This window comes from Neovison vison, unplaced genomic scaffold (assembly GCF_020171115.1).
Source record: "Neovison vison isolate M4711 unplaced genomic scaffold, ASM_NN_V1 Scaffold_056, whole genome shotgun sequence".
In the NCBI taxonomy this organism is placed as follows: Eukaryota; Metazoa; Chordata; class Mammalia; order Carnivora; family Mustelidae; genus Neogale; species Neogale vison.
The window spans coordinates 60,628-77,471 of record NW_025334860.1 but is presented as its reverse complement, the minus strand read 5'-3'; the positions used below and the strand labels follow the sequence as shown (position 1 = coordinate 77,471).

Here is a 16,844-nt window from a genome sequence, read left to right as displayed (position 1 = left end):
TTTTAATCTATGAATATTGATTGAGCAAGAGAATTTGCTAGATTAGCGGAAAAATGTAAAAGAGCTCTTAGGATTTTGTCAGCTGCTTGTGTCTAGGGAATATGGTTCTCAGTTTTCTACTTGGTCATTCCTATTCTTATTGTCAAGGAACTGCCTCATCTGTAATTAAATCTTACATACATATGTATACATGATTATTGTCTTATGGTAGAGTCTTACAGATAGAATTACAAATAGAACTGCTGGTTCAAAGGGGAACAATAAGGTGTTTGTGTATTAACAGAAATATCTGCATCCATCCAATTAAAAATACACCCTGTAGGGACGCCTGTGTGGCTCAGTGGGTTAAGCCTCTGCCTTTGGCTTAGGTCATTGTCTCAGTGTCCTGGAATTGAGCCTTGCATTGGGCTCTCTGCTCAGTGGGGAGCCTGCTTCCCCCTCTCTCTACCTGCTGCTCTGCCTACTTGTGATCTCTGTCTGTTAAATAAATAAATAAAATCTTTTTAAAAATAAAAATATTTTAAAAATACACCTTGTACAAGATCTATATAATCATATAATCACAAGAAGACTTTTTCACGTGGTGCTTATAGATCCTTCTATAAGGATCAAACGACCTTCTACAAAGTGACCTGATTTCCATCTGACTTCTGGTGGTGGTTGTTTCTAGACTGGTAAATGGCTCCTGGAGACTTAGTCTTTCAATCCTGATTCCTCAGATCTCTGCTTTTTTGGAAGAGAAGCAGAAAATGACCAAGTCTCATGTAAGTTGCTTGCTTATTTTGTACTCGATTTCCATATAGTCAAATGGAAAAGTGCAGAAAGCTAGAAATCAGAATTAGGGAAAAGGTAGAGAGAGCAAAGACTTGGAACGAGTTGCTGTGTACTATGTACATTTATGTGGTTTTAAGCCACATAAAGCAACTATTATAGTTCATGTATATGTTTGTTATATGTATATTTTATATAAATATAATCCATATCTATATTATGTATTTTATATAAGTGTGTAAAAATTAAAGTGCAAATTTGAAAAAAAAAAAAGAGTCAAATTTATTCAGTCTTTTCTAGCAGCCACAGTGGAGAGATAGAGGATATCATATACATGATCTGGCATTCTCCACAAATAAAATCAACTGAATTTTCAATGAAAGTATTTCTTGCCATTAAGACAAAAAGGGGGCGCCTGGGTGGCTCAGTGGTTTAAGCCTCTGCCTTCAGCTCGGGTCATGATCTCAGGGTCCTGGGATCAAGCCCCGCGTCGGGCAGGGAGCCTGCTTCCCCCCTCTCTCTCTGCCTGCCTCTCTGCCTACTTGTGATCTCTCTCTGTCTATCAAATAAATAAATAAAAATCTAAAAAAAAAAAAAAAGACAAAAAGAAATTTATTTTGGGGGATCGTCTATAGATGATGTCCTGACCTATACTTCTGCATAAGTGTGTCAGATTTTTTGTGGTTGTGTCTTTAAATATTTTTTTTTTAGAAGGCAGTCAGCATAATGTTAGAGCTGAACTCTATAAGCATTATTCTTTGGGGGAACTAACGTATAGTTTATCCAGAGATAAAACCTAGAAAAGGGGGAATGGTGAGGATCTATATGTCTCAAAATCATGGCTTCTTTCAAGTAGGCAGTTCTTTACGTAAAATTCAGTGGCAAACACTTGGGAGTGCTGGGGTCTCTGATTCTGCGTAGCCTTTGCTATGGTCCCACAGTTTGTGAAGCTACTCCCCAACTGAATGCCAGTTTTGGTCCCATTTTTTTCAATTTATAAAATCATTTTGCTATATTTTGTCTTGGCTTGAATTATCCCTACTTGGTAAAAACATTTAAAAAAACACTGAAAAATACAAAAAATAAAAATTATAAAGTCAAAGGGACCCTCAGCATTCCCTTTCTCCTGGGATAACCAGTATTAATAATTTGTGATGCTTTTTATTATTGAACTGATTGACTGTCCAGTGTTCCCAGAACCACTTGTTGAATACATTTATTTGAAATGCTGCCTTTATTGAATTCCCATTTGTGATTAAGCCTCTTTGCTCTTCTATTCTTCAAATGTGTTTGATTCCTCTTGCTAAAGACAGAATTTTACATCATTTTTCTGAATAGGCATGGTGTAGAACTGGGCATATGATTTGGCATGTTATGGTAAAAATAAGAACGATCACTTCAGATTGAACAGGAACGTGCTGTTATAGGGTCCGTTGTCATTTGAGGATGTGGCTATAGCTTTCACCAAGGAGGAGTGGCAGCAACTGGACCGCGCTCAGAAGACCCTGTACAGAGATGTGATGCTGGAGAACTTCAGCCACCTGGTCTCATTGGGTAAGGATGGCTTCCCTCATATCACAACAATTCCCAATCCAGTGCCTCTCTCTTCTCCTTTGATCAAGTTGGGTGGGTTCCTGGCATAGGTAATGACTGACTTTGTGCTCTCTTTTTTTCTCTCCAGCAGAAGGTCAGTGCTGTGCTGAGAGCCAGCTGGACAGCTTCACTGTGGGGCTCCTAAAATAGCACTTTTTTGTTTTTAAATGTAGGGCTTAACTCAGGACCCTGAGATCAAGAGCTGAGCTGAGCTGAGATCAAGAGTTGGACACTTTGACTGACTGAGCCACCCAGGTGCCTAGAAACCTTTCTTTTTTTTTCTTCAGTGTAGCCAACCGAGTTCCTCTCTGATTTCTCCATAATAGGGCATCCAATGTCCAAACCAGATGTCATCTCCAAGTTGGAACAAGGACAAGAGCCATGGATTGTAAAAAGAGATATACCAAGTTGGATCTATCCAGGTAAAAAGCTGGCAGATGGGAGTCAAGGGAAGTGAAATCTCAGTTTCTTTGTTTTTGATTTTAATTGGCGGGTGGCTGAGATTTATGCTTCCAACCAGATTGGCCGCTCCTGTTCCTTCTTGCTCCTGTGCTGAGTATGTAGTAAGTATTCAACAATTTGTTAATTAAGTAATAGTGAGCCATAAAGAGAAGAAAAATTTCTCTCTGATTCACTCAACAATTATATCTTTAGTGGCTTTCTGGAAGAAATTCAAAGGCAATAGAAGTCAGATGCTTTTCAGGACCACAGGTTGTACATGGAAAGACAAGACATCAGAGTTCATGGCTGCATAAAATCGTACCACCAATATAATTAATGTCTTAGGAGTTCCCTGAAAATTATAATCTAAAGAAATGTGGCATAACTTAAGAAGGCATGTTTTCCAAACAAGAACCAGCTACTCTGAAGTATATTTGAAGTGTGGGTTGGGCAAGAGGAGGGTGAAGGCAAGCTCAGGCAATGGGTGTGTACAAATTCTTGGAGTTAGGAATCATTGTGGCTTTTCTGCAGAAATTTGCTAGGCTTGCCTTCAATAAAAACTATTTATTCAGGGAATAAAGGGATATAAGCATGGATACACAGTGCGAATATGGACAGTTAAAGTCCATACTGTAGCTGTACTCTGTATTTTCTACTATTTTATTTATACAACTTTGAGATTTAACTCACATGCCTTATAATTCACCCATTCAAAGTTAACAATATAGTGGTTTTGTCATATTCGCAGATATGTGAAACGATTGCTGCAGTCAATTTTAAAACACTTTATCGCCTACGAAAGAAATCCTGTACCCTTCTGCTATCACGCCCCTGCTCCGCATCTCCAGCCCTAAGCGGCCACTAATCTGCTTTCACTATTGATTTACCTACTCTTGATATTTTATTTAAACGAAATTGTACAATATGTGATCTTTTGTGACTGGCTTCTTTCAGTTAGCATGCTGTTTCTGAGGGTTATCACGTTATATAGTATGTATCTGTAGTTCGTTTCTTTTTTGGCTGAATAATACTCCGTTGTGTGGATACACGACATTTAGTTATCCGTTCATCAGTTAATGGATATTTGGCTTGTGTCCACCTTTTGGCAACATGAATAATGCTGCTATAAACATTCATGTGCAAATTCTCATGTAGGTGTATGTTTTACTTCTTCTTTGGTAGAAGTGGAACTGCTGGGTCATATGGGAACTCTGGGTTTAACTAAAATCATCTGTAATGACTAATTATGTTGAGTGTATTTTTATCTGCTTGTTGGCCATTATGTATCTTGTTCAGAAAATAGTCTGTTGAGAGACTTTGTCTATTTTGAATTATTTGTCTTTTTATTATAGAATTGTAAGAGTTCTTTATAGAGGTAAAATTCTTACGCAGAACTTACATGGAACTCCAGAAAGTCCGGTTTTTCTATTTTTCTTTTGTTGCCTGTGCTTTGGTATCGTATCCAAGAATCTGTTGCCAAATCCAAGGTCATGAAGATTTACCCCAAGTTTTTTTTCGAGAAGTTTTATACTGTCAGTGCTCTTACATTTAGGTCTTTGAGTTAATTTTTGCACATGGTATGAAGTAAGTGTCCAACTCCCTTCTTTTGCCTTGGCAGTCCATGTGTTCCAGCACTATTGATTGATTTTGATTTTGATTATGACATGAGTTTTAATTTATTTTCTTTAATACCACTATATGTAAATACAGTGTTGTATTAGTTTCAGGTGTACAGTATAGCAGTTCAGCAATTCCGTATATTTCTCAGTCCTCATCCAGATAAGTGAGCTCTTAATCCCCTTCACCTATGTCACCCATCCCCTCACCTAACCCCTCACCTACCTCCCCTCTGTTTGTTCTCTGTAGTTGAGTCTGTTTTTTGGTTTGTCTCTTTTTTGTTAGTTTCCTCCTTTGTTCATTTGTTTTGTTTCTTAAATTCTACATAGGAGTGAAATCAAATGGTATTTCTCTGACTGGCTTATTTCATTTAGTATTCTACTCTCTAGATCCATCCATGTTGTTGCAAATGGCAAGATTTCGTTCTTTCTTATGGTTGAATGATAAAATTCCTAAGAATTCAATATTCTGATGGCCGAATAATATATGTGTATATGTATACCACATCTTTATCCATTCATCCGTTGATGGACACTTCCATAATTCGGCTATTGTAAATAATGCTGCAATAAACATAGGGGTGTGTATATCCCTTTGAGTTAGCATTTTTGTATTTTGGGGGTAAATACCCAGTAATATGATTACTGGATCGTAGGGTAGTTCTGTTTTTTAATATTTTTTTTTGTGTCTTCTCTAATTCTTTTTTTTTTCCAATATATTTATTTTCAGAAAAACACTATTCATTATTTTTTCACCACACCCAGTGCTCCATGCAAGCTGTGCCCTCTATAATACCCACCACCTGGAACCCCAACCTCCCATCCCCCCCACCACTGCAAACCCCTCAGATTGTTTTTCAGAGTCCATAGTCTCTCATGGTTCATCTCCCCTTCCAATTTACCCAAAAGCACATACCCTCCCCAATGTCCATAACCCTACCCCCCTTCTCCCAACCCCCCTCCCCCCAGCAACCCACAGTTTGTTTCGTGAGATTAAAAGTCACTTATGGTTTGTCTCCCTCCCTATCCCATCTTGTTTCATGGATTCTTCTCCTACCCACTTAAGCCCCCATGTTGCATCACCACTCCTTCATATAAGATGTGGTATATATACACAATGGAATACTATGTTTTTTAATTTTTTGAGGAACCTCCATACTGACTTCCACAGTGGCTGCACCAGTTTGCATTCCCACCAACAGTGCGCAAGTGCTCTCTTTTCTTCACATCCTCACCAACACTTGTTTCTTGAGCTTTTGATTTTAGCCATTGTGATATGTGTGAGGTGCTATCTCATTTTGGTTTTGATTTGCATTTCCCTGATGATGAGTGATGTTGAGCATGTTTTCTGTGTTTATTGGCCATCTGGATGTCTTCTTTGGAGATATATCTGTTCATGTCTTCTGCCCATTTTTAATTATATTATTTGGTTTTTGGGTATTGAGTTGTATAAGTTCCTTATATATTTTGGATACTAGCCATCTACCAGGTGTGTCATTTGCAAATATCTTCTCCCATTCCAAGGTGGTCTTTTAGTTTTGCTGGTTTTCTTTGCTGTGCAAAAGCTTTTTATTTTGATGCAGTCCCAATAGTTTATTTTTGCTTTTTGATTGCCTTGCCTCAAGAGACACATCTAAAAAGATGTTGTTAAGGCTGATGTCAGAGAAATTATTCCCTATACTCTCTTTTAGGATTTTTATGGTTTCAGTTCCCATTTAGGTCCTTAATCCATTTTGAGTTTGCTTTTGCGTAAGGTGTAAGAAAGTGGTCCTTTTTCATTCTTTTGCATATAGGTGTCCAGTTTTCCCAACACCATTTGTTGGAATGATGTCTTTCCCATTTCATATTCTTGCCTCTTTTGTTGAAGATTAATTGACCATAGAATTGTGGGTTTATATCTGAGCTCCCTATTCTGTTCTATTGATCCATGTGTCTGTTTTTGTGCCAGGACCATATTGTTTTGATTACTGCAGTTTTGTAGTATAACTTGAAGTCTGGAATTGTGATGCCTCTAGTTTTGTTTTTCTTTTTCAAGATTGCTTTGGCTATTCTGGATCTTTTGTGGTTCCATACAAATTTTAGGATTATTTGTTCTAGTTCTGTGAAAAATGCTGTTGGCATTTTCGTAGGGATTGCCTTAAATGAGTGGATGGCTTTGGGTAATATAGACATTTTAACAATATTTGTTCTTCCAATCAATGAACATGGAATGTCTTTCTATTTGTGTTATTTATAATTTCTTTCATCAGTGTTTTATAGTTTTCAGAATACAGGTCTTTTACCTCTTTGGTTAAGTTTATTCCTAGGTATTTTATTATTTTTGGTACAGTTGTAAATGAGATTGTTAATTTTTCTTTTAGCTGCTTCATTATTAATATACAGAAATGTAATAAATTTCTGTATGTAATAAATTGATGTTGTATTCTGATGTTGTATTCTGTGACCTTGCTGAATTAATTTATCAGTTCCAGCAGTTTTTTGGTGGCATCTTTAGGGTTTTCTAAATGTGGTATCATGTCATTTGCAAATAGTGGAGGTCTTACTTCTTCCTTACCAGTTTGGATGCCTTTTATTTCTTCTTGTCTGATTGCTGTGGCTAGGACTTCCAGTACTATGGAATAAAAGCGGGCATCCTTGTCTTGTTCCTGACCTGAGAGCTTTTGCTCATTGAGCATAATGTTAGCTGTGGGTTTTTCATATATAGACTTTATTATGTTGGGGTATGTGCCCTCTACACCTAATTTTTTGAAGGTTTTTATCATGAATGTATGTTATACTTTGTCAAATGCTTTTTATATATCTATTGAAATGATCACTTGGCTTTATCCTTTTTCTTACTGATGTGACATATCAATTAACTTTTTGGCAAATATTAAATCATCTTGAATATGGAATAAATCCTACTTGATCATAGTGAATAAATTTTTTAATGTATTGTTGGATTCTGTTTGCTAATATTTTGTTGAGGATTTTCTCATCTATGTTCACCAGAGATATTCGCCTGTAGTTCTCTTTTTTTGCTTTCTGCTTTCTTAAATCCAATAAGCCCATCTGATGAAATTTTAATTTCAGCTTTAAAATTTTCATTTGGTTCTTTTATGTTTAACTTACACAAAATAAATATTGGATATAGAGTAAGTTAACTACTACCACAATCATGATACCAAAGAGTTCTAATAATCAAAATTTCCTCTTCCTGCCTCTTTATAGTCAAACTAGTTCCTTTATATGCTTTTTTCCTCTTTTAAAATTACATATTTGTTCACTCATTGCCTAGCAATCTTTTCCTTTAAGTTCTTTAATATGTTTATAATAGCTTCTTTGGGATCTTTATTTACAAAATATAGCATTTGTACCCACATAGAGTCATTTTCTATTGACTGATTTTATTCCTTAATTTAGATCAGTTTTCTGTTTCTTTATATGTCTAGTAATTTTTGGTTGAAAATGCTACATAGTAGATAATATGTTGTAGTGTAGATTCTTCTGATCCTTCTAAGGGTTTCTGTTTTGTCTTAGAGGCATTTAACTTGCTTAGGCTTAAACTGAAATCTGTTTGTCCTATAGAGTGTCATTGCTGATGGCTCTCTTTAGTTCCTGTTTGTTTGTTTAAGTCTGGCTGTCTAAGAGACTCCCCTCCACCTTTGGATAAGGTAGAGGTAAGCTAGTGATTTGGGTAGAGGTTGTATGAGACATCAAACACAAGCATGACTTTCACTGTTTGCTGCCCGAGCAGTGCATGTTTCAGAACACTTTACAAGTATAGCAAGTTTGCAAGACTCTCCAAATTTTCAATCACTGTTGGGCTCTCTAGAATATCTTTTTACAGATCTTTTAGTGGTCAGGTGGAGGTATATAGATGGTGTTATCTCAACCTTTTATGACTCTTTTGCTTCCAAATTCCTGTTAAATTTCTTGCTATTCTTATTAATAGCATTAAGTTGTATCCTGTGGATTTGTGTTATCTTTTAATCCCCCATAAACTAGGGATGGGAGATGGGAAAACCCTGAGAAAGAATGCTAGCTCCCCATTCTTACATAATGAAGTAGAAGTTTCTGGTGAGTAAGCATTTTTCAGCTTATTACCTCCTGTTAATAGTTTTTCAGTGCCCTAAATTAGTTGTTTTTTTATTTGTTTTTGTACTTGGTTTTTTTGGGAGCAGAATTCTTCAACTACCTCAGCCATCACTACTGGAAGTAAAGTCCATCTTTAATTACTAGTGATAAATTTACATTTTCAAATGGCCTATTGCCATCCCAGTTCTCTGTCTCCTGGACCATCATATATCATCCATTTGTTTTTACATCTTTTGTCCTCTACTAAATCTTTTTATCTGTTTAATTTTTTTTTATTCTTTCAGAGAGGGAGACTAGACTTGAAAATCCTCAGTTGGATATATCTGGAGGTGTTTCCTTCCATAAGGAGATATTGGCAAGTGTGACAAGGGAGCATTCATTGTACTCCATTTTTAAGGTCTGGCAGGGTGATAACCAGCTGGAGAGAGATGCGGGAAATCAAGACAGACTTCTCAGGCAAGTCATGGTCATCAAAAACAAAACAGGTTCTGAAGAGTCAGGCTATTCATATAAGATGTTAGGGAAAATATTTCATGACTACGCAGACCTAGATGCTTCAAGACAAGGACTGTATGACCCTGACTCATTTGAAAAGAGCTTGGAACCTAATGTAAACTTACTCAGTTGTAATAGGGGTTATGCAACAAAAAACACTGATGAGAATTTTGGGTGTGGGAGTACACCTATTTCTTCCTATTCTAAGCATGAAAAAGTTCATAATGGAGTGAAACACTGTGAAGATCATCAATATGGAAAGATTATCAGCAATAAACAATCTCTTATTCAATATATGAATGTTGAAACTGGAGAGAAGACCTGTGTATGCATTGAATGTGGAAAATCTTTTCTAAAAAAGTCACAACTCATAATACATCAAAGAATTCATACTGGAGAGAAACCATATGATTGTGGTGCATGTGGGAAAGCCTTCAGTGAGAAGTCACATCTTATTGTACATCAGAGAACTCATACTGGGGAGAAACCTTATGAATGCTCTGAATGTGGAAAAGCTTTCTCTCAAAAATCATCCCTCATTATACATCAGAGAGTTCATTCTGGGGAAAAACCATATGAATGTAATGACTGTGGGAAAGCTTTCTCCCAGAAATCCCCCCTTATTATACATCAGAGAATTCACACTGGAGAGAAACCTTATGAATGTAATCAATGTGGGAAAGCCTTCTCCCAGAAGTCACAGCTGATTATACATCATAGAGCTCATACTGGAGAGAAGCCATATGAATGTACTGAATGTGGGAAAGCCTTCTGTGAGAAGTCCCACCTCATTATACATAAAAGAATTCACACTGGGGAGAAACCCTACAAATGTGCTCAATGTGAGGAAGCCTTCAGCAGAAAGTCAGAACTCATTATACATCAGATAATTCATACTGGGGAGAAACCTTATGAATGTACTGAATGTGGGAAGACCTTTTCCCGGAAATCACAGCTCATCATACACCAGAGAACACATACTGGAGAGAAACCCTACAAATGCAGTGAGTGTGGAAAAGCTTTCTGTCAGCAGTCACATCTCATTGGACATCAGAGAATTCACACAGGAGAAAAACCTTATATATGCAGTGAATGTGGGAAAGCCTTCTCTCAGAAGTCCCACCTCCCGGGGCATCAGCGCATTCATACAGGAGAGAAACCTTACGTGTGTGCTGAGTGTGGAAAGGCCTTTTCCCAGAAGTCAGACCTTGTTGTACATCAGAGAATTCATACTGGGGAGAAACCCTATCAGTGTACTATCTGTGGTAAAGCGTTCATCCAGAAGTCACAACTCACTGTACACCAGAGAATTCATACAGTGGTAAAATCATAAGAATGTATTAAGCACAGAAAATGTCTTCGTCAGTATTTTCTCAAGCCTTAAAAATGACACAAAATCCATGGATTTCAATGAGTTTGGGAGCATATTTACTGATGAAGTTCCTAATGTATTTAATTTTTTTATCAGCAATAATACAGACATCTCTGTTATATAAATAATGGATATTTTCACTATGACATGTAAGACTTTGAACTTGTGAACTGAATGATTAATATCAAAAGTTACATATATAGTTTATTTTGAAGTTATGTATTTATGTTATATAATAAGAATTGGATATATGATAATATTGTTAATGTTAACTTAGCATAATTATGGCTGTGCAGTAATTCCCCATAGAGGACATAAAGAAAGCTTGAGTCAAAAGATGCCATGACCTTGAAACTGAGCCTGGGGGAAGGATTTGATTGTCATTCCTAAAGGTACCTATAAAATTATTCTTGTAGATGGATGGAAAGTTGGGTTGATAAGGTCCAATATACGTCATCTCTTTGTTTGGTTGTTTGTTTCATTTCAAGAATCTAAGTTGATCTGTGTCTGTGGATGGACCCAGGATCTTGTAATTGACATTTCTTGCTATTTCTCTCTTTTACTCTTCCTGTCTAGGAGCTTGGCGTGTTGGAAAGACATAGACGGTCACTAGTTTTAATGCTTATTCCACTACTCATCGATTATGTAACTTCAGGGAAACCTTTTTTCATCCGCAGTATCTGTTCCCTCATCTATGTATAAAATTCTGGCAGAGAACACGTTTTAATTTATATTTGTCCCTTCGTCTTCCCTCTCTGTTCTTTTGCAGGAAGTTGCTAATACTCAGGTGTATACCTTTAAATCTGATTTGCATTCCAGACACTGTGTTTTTGATTCCCCTGATTTCTTTTTCTGTCTTTTTTCCATTAACACTGCTCTTGTGTCTGGTGGCCTAACTCATACTGTTGTAGAGACCTCACTTTTTATTTTATTTTGCAAATACATGTAAGTTATGGTGTTTGCACATAAAGACCCTGTGTGATACCATCACAGATCCTGTTTTACCCTTTCCCAGAAGCATCCGTTCTTTTTCCTAAGAATTGAATGGCCCTCAGGGAAAAATCCACAGGGAATGTGGAAGACATGCCTGGGGTAGCCTACATGGGCAGGTATGAATCAGGACATAAAAATCCCACCTGCTATCCCTAAAATGTTTCTCTATTCTTTGTTGTAGGCCCAACTCTTCTCTCATAAGAATCTTTAGGAAAGCATCTTGATGAGGAGAAGTCCTATGTAGCAAGGATGTAGTGACCTGTGTGGCTAAATATGATTTCTGCAAGAAAGTTCCTACTTGATTCCTTCATATGTCCTGCTTAGCTGCTCTTTCTCTGCAGGGCCCCAGTGTTTACTATGAGAAGTTTAAGACTCTGTATGGGAACCTCTGCAGAGGACATGGCATGCTTATAAAGATGTGTGAATATGTGTGAGAAAATTCTCTGTGTCATTATAAATAACAGTGATTGATATTGGATATGATTGGCCATTTGGACCTGGGAAATAAAACATTCAGGCATGTACCATGGAGTGATCTATCTGCTTTGAGAGGTCTTGATGGCATGGGAAAATCAGGGTCTCAGGAACATACAGAAATGTTGTGAGAAGGAAATGATAATATAGTAACAGTTATGGAAATTGTGTGAGGAAAATAAAAATTCAAGAGTTCTTATCTTCTCATGGGCCTCCCATTTTGCCTTTTCACCTTCCAGCGAAGCTCACTGATCTGATATGATATAATATGTACTATATATTGCCATAAAATATAGCAAAATTTAATACCTACTGGTGTATAGGAAAATTTCCCTTTATAGTCTGGAAAAAAGATAATGTCCATTCTCACCAGTTTTATTCAACATTGCATTGAAAGACCTAGTCAGGGAAAACAGGCAAGAAAAAAAGTTGGTATAATGATTGGAAAACAATAAAACACATTATTTGTTGATAAAATTTATATGCATAGAGATGAAAATGTATAGGTTAATTATTAGAGATAGAAAGGGTTTTGAAGGGGCGGGAGGTGGGAGGTTGGGGGATCCAGGTGGTGGGTATTGGAGAGGGCACGGATTGCATGGAGCACTGGGTGTGATGCAAAAATAATGAATATTGTTACGCTGAAAAAATAAAAAATAAAGAAATAGAAAGTAGCAATGTTTCTAAAAATAAAGTTTATGCAATAGATATAAAATGAAAATGTAAAGCTATCAGTTAGAGTAGCACGGAAATTACATCATGTCTAGAAACATGTATTTCCAGTACAATGTTGAAGAGAAGGGGCAAGAATGGGCATCATTGTATTGTTCTCGATCTTAGAGGAAGAGCTTTCTTCACCACTGATTATGATGTTAGCTGCGAGCGTGCCATATGTTGCCTTCATTGTGTGGAGGTACGTTCTTTCTGTGACTAGTTTGTTGAGAACTTTTATCATGAAAGGATGTTGAATTTTTGATACTTGATTTTTCTGCAATGTGTTGAGATGATTTTTTATCCTTTATTCTGTTAATATGGTGAATTACTCCTATTAATTTGTATATGTTGAAACATCCTTGCATCCCAGGTGGTCATGGTGTATGACCCTTTAAACGTGCTGTTGAATTCTGTGTGCTTGCATTTTGTTGAGAATTTTGCATTTATATTTATCAATAATGTTGGACTTTTGTTGTAGTGCCCTTATCTGGCTTTGGTGTCAAAGTAATGCTGGCCTTGTAAAATGAGTTTGGGAGTGTTCCCTTCTTCAGTATTTTTGGAGTTTAAGTAGGATTGTTGTTAATTCTTTAAATACTTGGTGGAATTCACCAATCAAACTATCTGATCCTGGGCTTTTCTTCTTGTTTTTTTTTTTGTTTTTAATTTTTTTATTTTTTATAAACATATATTTTTATCCCCAGGGGTACAGGTCTGTGAATCGCCAGGTTTACACACTTCACAGCACTCACCAAAGCACATACCCTCCCCAATGTCCATAACCCCACCCCCCTTCTCCCAACCCCCCTCCCCCCAGCAACCCTCAGTTTGTCACTTATGGTTTGTCTCCCTCCCAATCCCATTTTGTTTCATTTATTCTTCTCCTACCCACTTAAGCCCCCATGTTGCATCACCACTTCCTCATATCAGGGAGATCATATGGTAGTTGTCTTTCTCCGCTTGACTTATTTCGCTAAGCATGATACGCTCTAGTTCCATCCATGTTGTCGCAAATGGCAAGATTTCATTTCTTTTGATGGCTGCATAGTATTAGTATTCCATTGTGTATATATACCACATCTTCTTTATCCATTCATCTGTTGATGGACATCTAGGTTCTTTCCATAGTTTGGCTATTGTGGACATTACTGCTATAAACATTCGGGTGCACGTGCCCCTTTGGATCACTACGTTTGAATCTTTAGGGTAAATACCCAGTAGTGCAATTGATCCTGGGCTTTTCTTTGTTGAGATGTTTTTGATTACTGATTCAGTCTCTTACTCATTATTGTTCTGTTAAGATTTTCTATGAATGATTCAGTCTCATATGTTGTATGTTTCTCGGAATTTATTTCTTCTCAGTTATCCAGTTTGTTAGCATAATTGTTCTAAGTAACGTTATGATCATTGTACTTATATGGTATCAGTTGTAATATCTCCTCTTTCATTTATAATTTTACTTGATTCCTCTCTCGTTTTTTCTTAGTGTGACTGATGGTGTGTTAATTTTGCTCATCTTTTTTTTTAAAAAAAAAAAAAACCAGCTTTTTAGTTTCATTGACCTTTCCTGTTGTTTTTCTGGTCTCCATTTCATTTATTTCTACTCTGATCTTTATTATTTCCTTCCTTCTGCTAACTTTTGGCTTAATTTTTTTTCTTTTTCTATGGCTTTGAGGTGTAAATTTTGTTGTTTATTTGAGATCTTTGTTTCTTAGTGTAGGCATTTGTCACTGTAAACTACCTGCTTAGAACTGCTTTTGCTACGTCCAGTAAGGTTTGGTAAGTTGTGTTTCCATTTTCCTTTGTTTTCAAGATACTTTTAAAATATCTTGGTTGTTCAGGTATGTGTTAAATTTCCACATATTTGTGAGACTTCAGTTTTCTTTGTTATTTCTAGTTTCATACCGTTGTGGTCAGAAAACATACTTGGTATGATTTCAGTGTTCTTAAATTTGCTCAGACTTGTTTGTGACCTACCATATGATTTATGCTAGAGAATGTTCTGTGTGCCCTTGAGAAGAGTGTGTATTTTGCTGCTGTGGAATGCAATGTTTTGCATATGTCTGCTAGGTCCAATGGATCTAAAGTGTAGTGTTTCCTTATTGATTTTCTGTCTTCCTGATCAATCCGTTGTTGTATATAGGGCACCAAAGTCTGCTGCTATGATTGTATTTCAGACCTGTTAGTATTTGCTTAATACATTTGAGTGCTCTGGCATTGGGTGTATATATATATTTTTATAATTGTTATATACTCTTTAAGACTTGACCCCTTTATCAATACATAATGGGGTTTTTTTTTTGCTCTGTTACAGTTTTTAACTGAAAAGTATATTTTGTCTGATATAAGTATAGCTATCTTTGATCACTTTTGGTTTCCATTTGCTTGGAATATCTTTTCACGTTGATCCTATCCAAAATTCCATATTTGCCTCATGTAACTATGTTTTAAGCTTTTTCTTTTCAGCTATAATTTGTTCACAAAGGTTCTTTTTTTTTTTAAGATTTTATTTATTCATTTGACAGACAGAGATTACAAGTAGGCAGAGAAACAGGCAGAGAAAGAGGAGGAAGCAGGGTTCCCGCTGAGCAGAGAGCCCGACGCAGGGCTTGATCCCAGAACTCTGACCCAAGCCAAAGGCAGAGGCTTTAACCCACTGTGCCACCCAGGCATCCCGAAAAGGGTTCTTATAGTCTGGAACCAATCCTTTTTTAACCTGCTACTCTAAGATTTTCTTTCTTTTGAGAAACTGTCTGCTCCAAAGCATCCCAGCAAGGCATCATACTGATCACCTAGCTGATGATGTGAGGGTTTCTAATCTAGAAATGAAATCTCAGTTTTTAAAATTTGGATCCCTTTTCTATATGATTATTGTTCTTGTTCATTTTCATTGCTGTCTTATGTCCAATATGAGGCTTCCATAGATCTTATTTCTCCTGTTGCCATTATTCTGTGAATGATTTAGGTTGTAATTTATTTTCTCCTTTTTCCTTTTTTTTTTTTTTTCCTCCCTCTCTTTCAGTTTTCCTTTATTAATACTCTGGAGTAAACAGAAGTTACACCTACGGGACTGTTTGGCCTGTTTAGAGACTTGAAGCACAGAGTGAGCTGTTCATGGTAGACTGTGAAGAGGACAGAATGGTTGAACTTGAAGTTCAATCTGGTCTGTAATGCATAAGTCTCCTCATATGTTCAGAAGTACCGTTGTTTACATTCATCTTCTCTGGACCTTCCTGACTCCTTTTCTCCTTGATTCTCTTTATCCTGTTTTTCTTCATTCTTATTCTCTGGTTCTGGTAGAACAACTTCTTAATGTTTTTCAGCCTCTTCAGTGTCACCCCCTGCATTGATCTTCTAGACTGTTTTGATTTTTTAGATCTTGCTTTTCTTTGGGATTCAAATTCTTTAAGACAAGTGAGGTATGATGTATATCTCTCTTTGACCTCTGATGCGGGGGAAGCAGTGCCAGCAGTAGTTATAGTTAGTGTTATTTGTTTAGAGGTTTTTGATTACTAATTCAATCTCCTTACTAGTTTTAGTTCTATTCAGATTTTCTACTTCTCTTTCATTCAGCAGTGGTTAGTTTTGGATTTGTAAGAATTTGTCCATTTCATTTAGATTATCCAGGTTTTTGGTGTACATTTGTTCATAGGACTCTCATAATCTTTTTTATTTCTGTAAAATCACTTATATCACCTTTTTAAAATTTCTGATTTTATTTGAATCTTTTCTCTTCTTTTCTAAGTCAGTCTAGCTTAAAGTTTATCAATTTTGTTGAGCTTTTTGAAGAACCAATTCTTGGATTCATTGATTTTCATTATTTTTATCATGTATGTTGTTTATATCTGCTCCAGTCTTTATTATTGATTTTCTTTCTTCTGGTAGCCTTGAGCAGGCTCTCATAACTTTCATTATATAATTTTATCACTGTAGAATTGCAGTTTATTATGATTCTGTGTTCTTAGATGACTGATTAGAACAGATTTCTCTAGGACTAGCAGACCTCCGTATGTAACACAACACTCCCCCAAGGCCTACTACTTATCGCCTTGCTTTATTTCACTTTTTTAATGTCACCGTTGTCATATAATTTGTTTTGTTTACTCTCAGTCCACTTTGGTAGCATTTAAGCACAATTAGGGCTGGAATATTTAGCTGCATTATTATAATTATATGGCTCAAGCACTAGAAGAATGCATAGTACATAATGTTCACTAAATATTAGTTGAGGGACTAAATGATAGAATGAATGAACAGTTTTACTGACTTAGTCTGTGTGGACTAATATTCCAAAATTTCCT

At 36.4% G+C, this 16,844-nt stretch overlaps 1 protein-coding gene across 1 annotated transcript; it reads left to right on the top strand.

Moving 5' to 3' along the window:
• The first annotated feature begins 686 nt into the window (after positions 1-686).
• Positions 687-10,326, top strand: LOC122897991 (zinc finger protein 300-like). Its single transcript, XM_044236181.1, has 4 exons — positions 687-764; positions 2,199-2,325; positions 2,691-2,786; positions 8,783-10,326. The coding sequence occupies exons 1-4, from the start codon at positions 750-752 to the stop codon at positions 10,324-10,326; spliced, it is 1,782 nt and encodes a 593-aa protein (XP_044092116.1). The 5' UTR covers positions 687-749.
• The last annotated feature ends 6,518 nt before the right edge of the window (positions 10,327-16,844 follow it).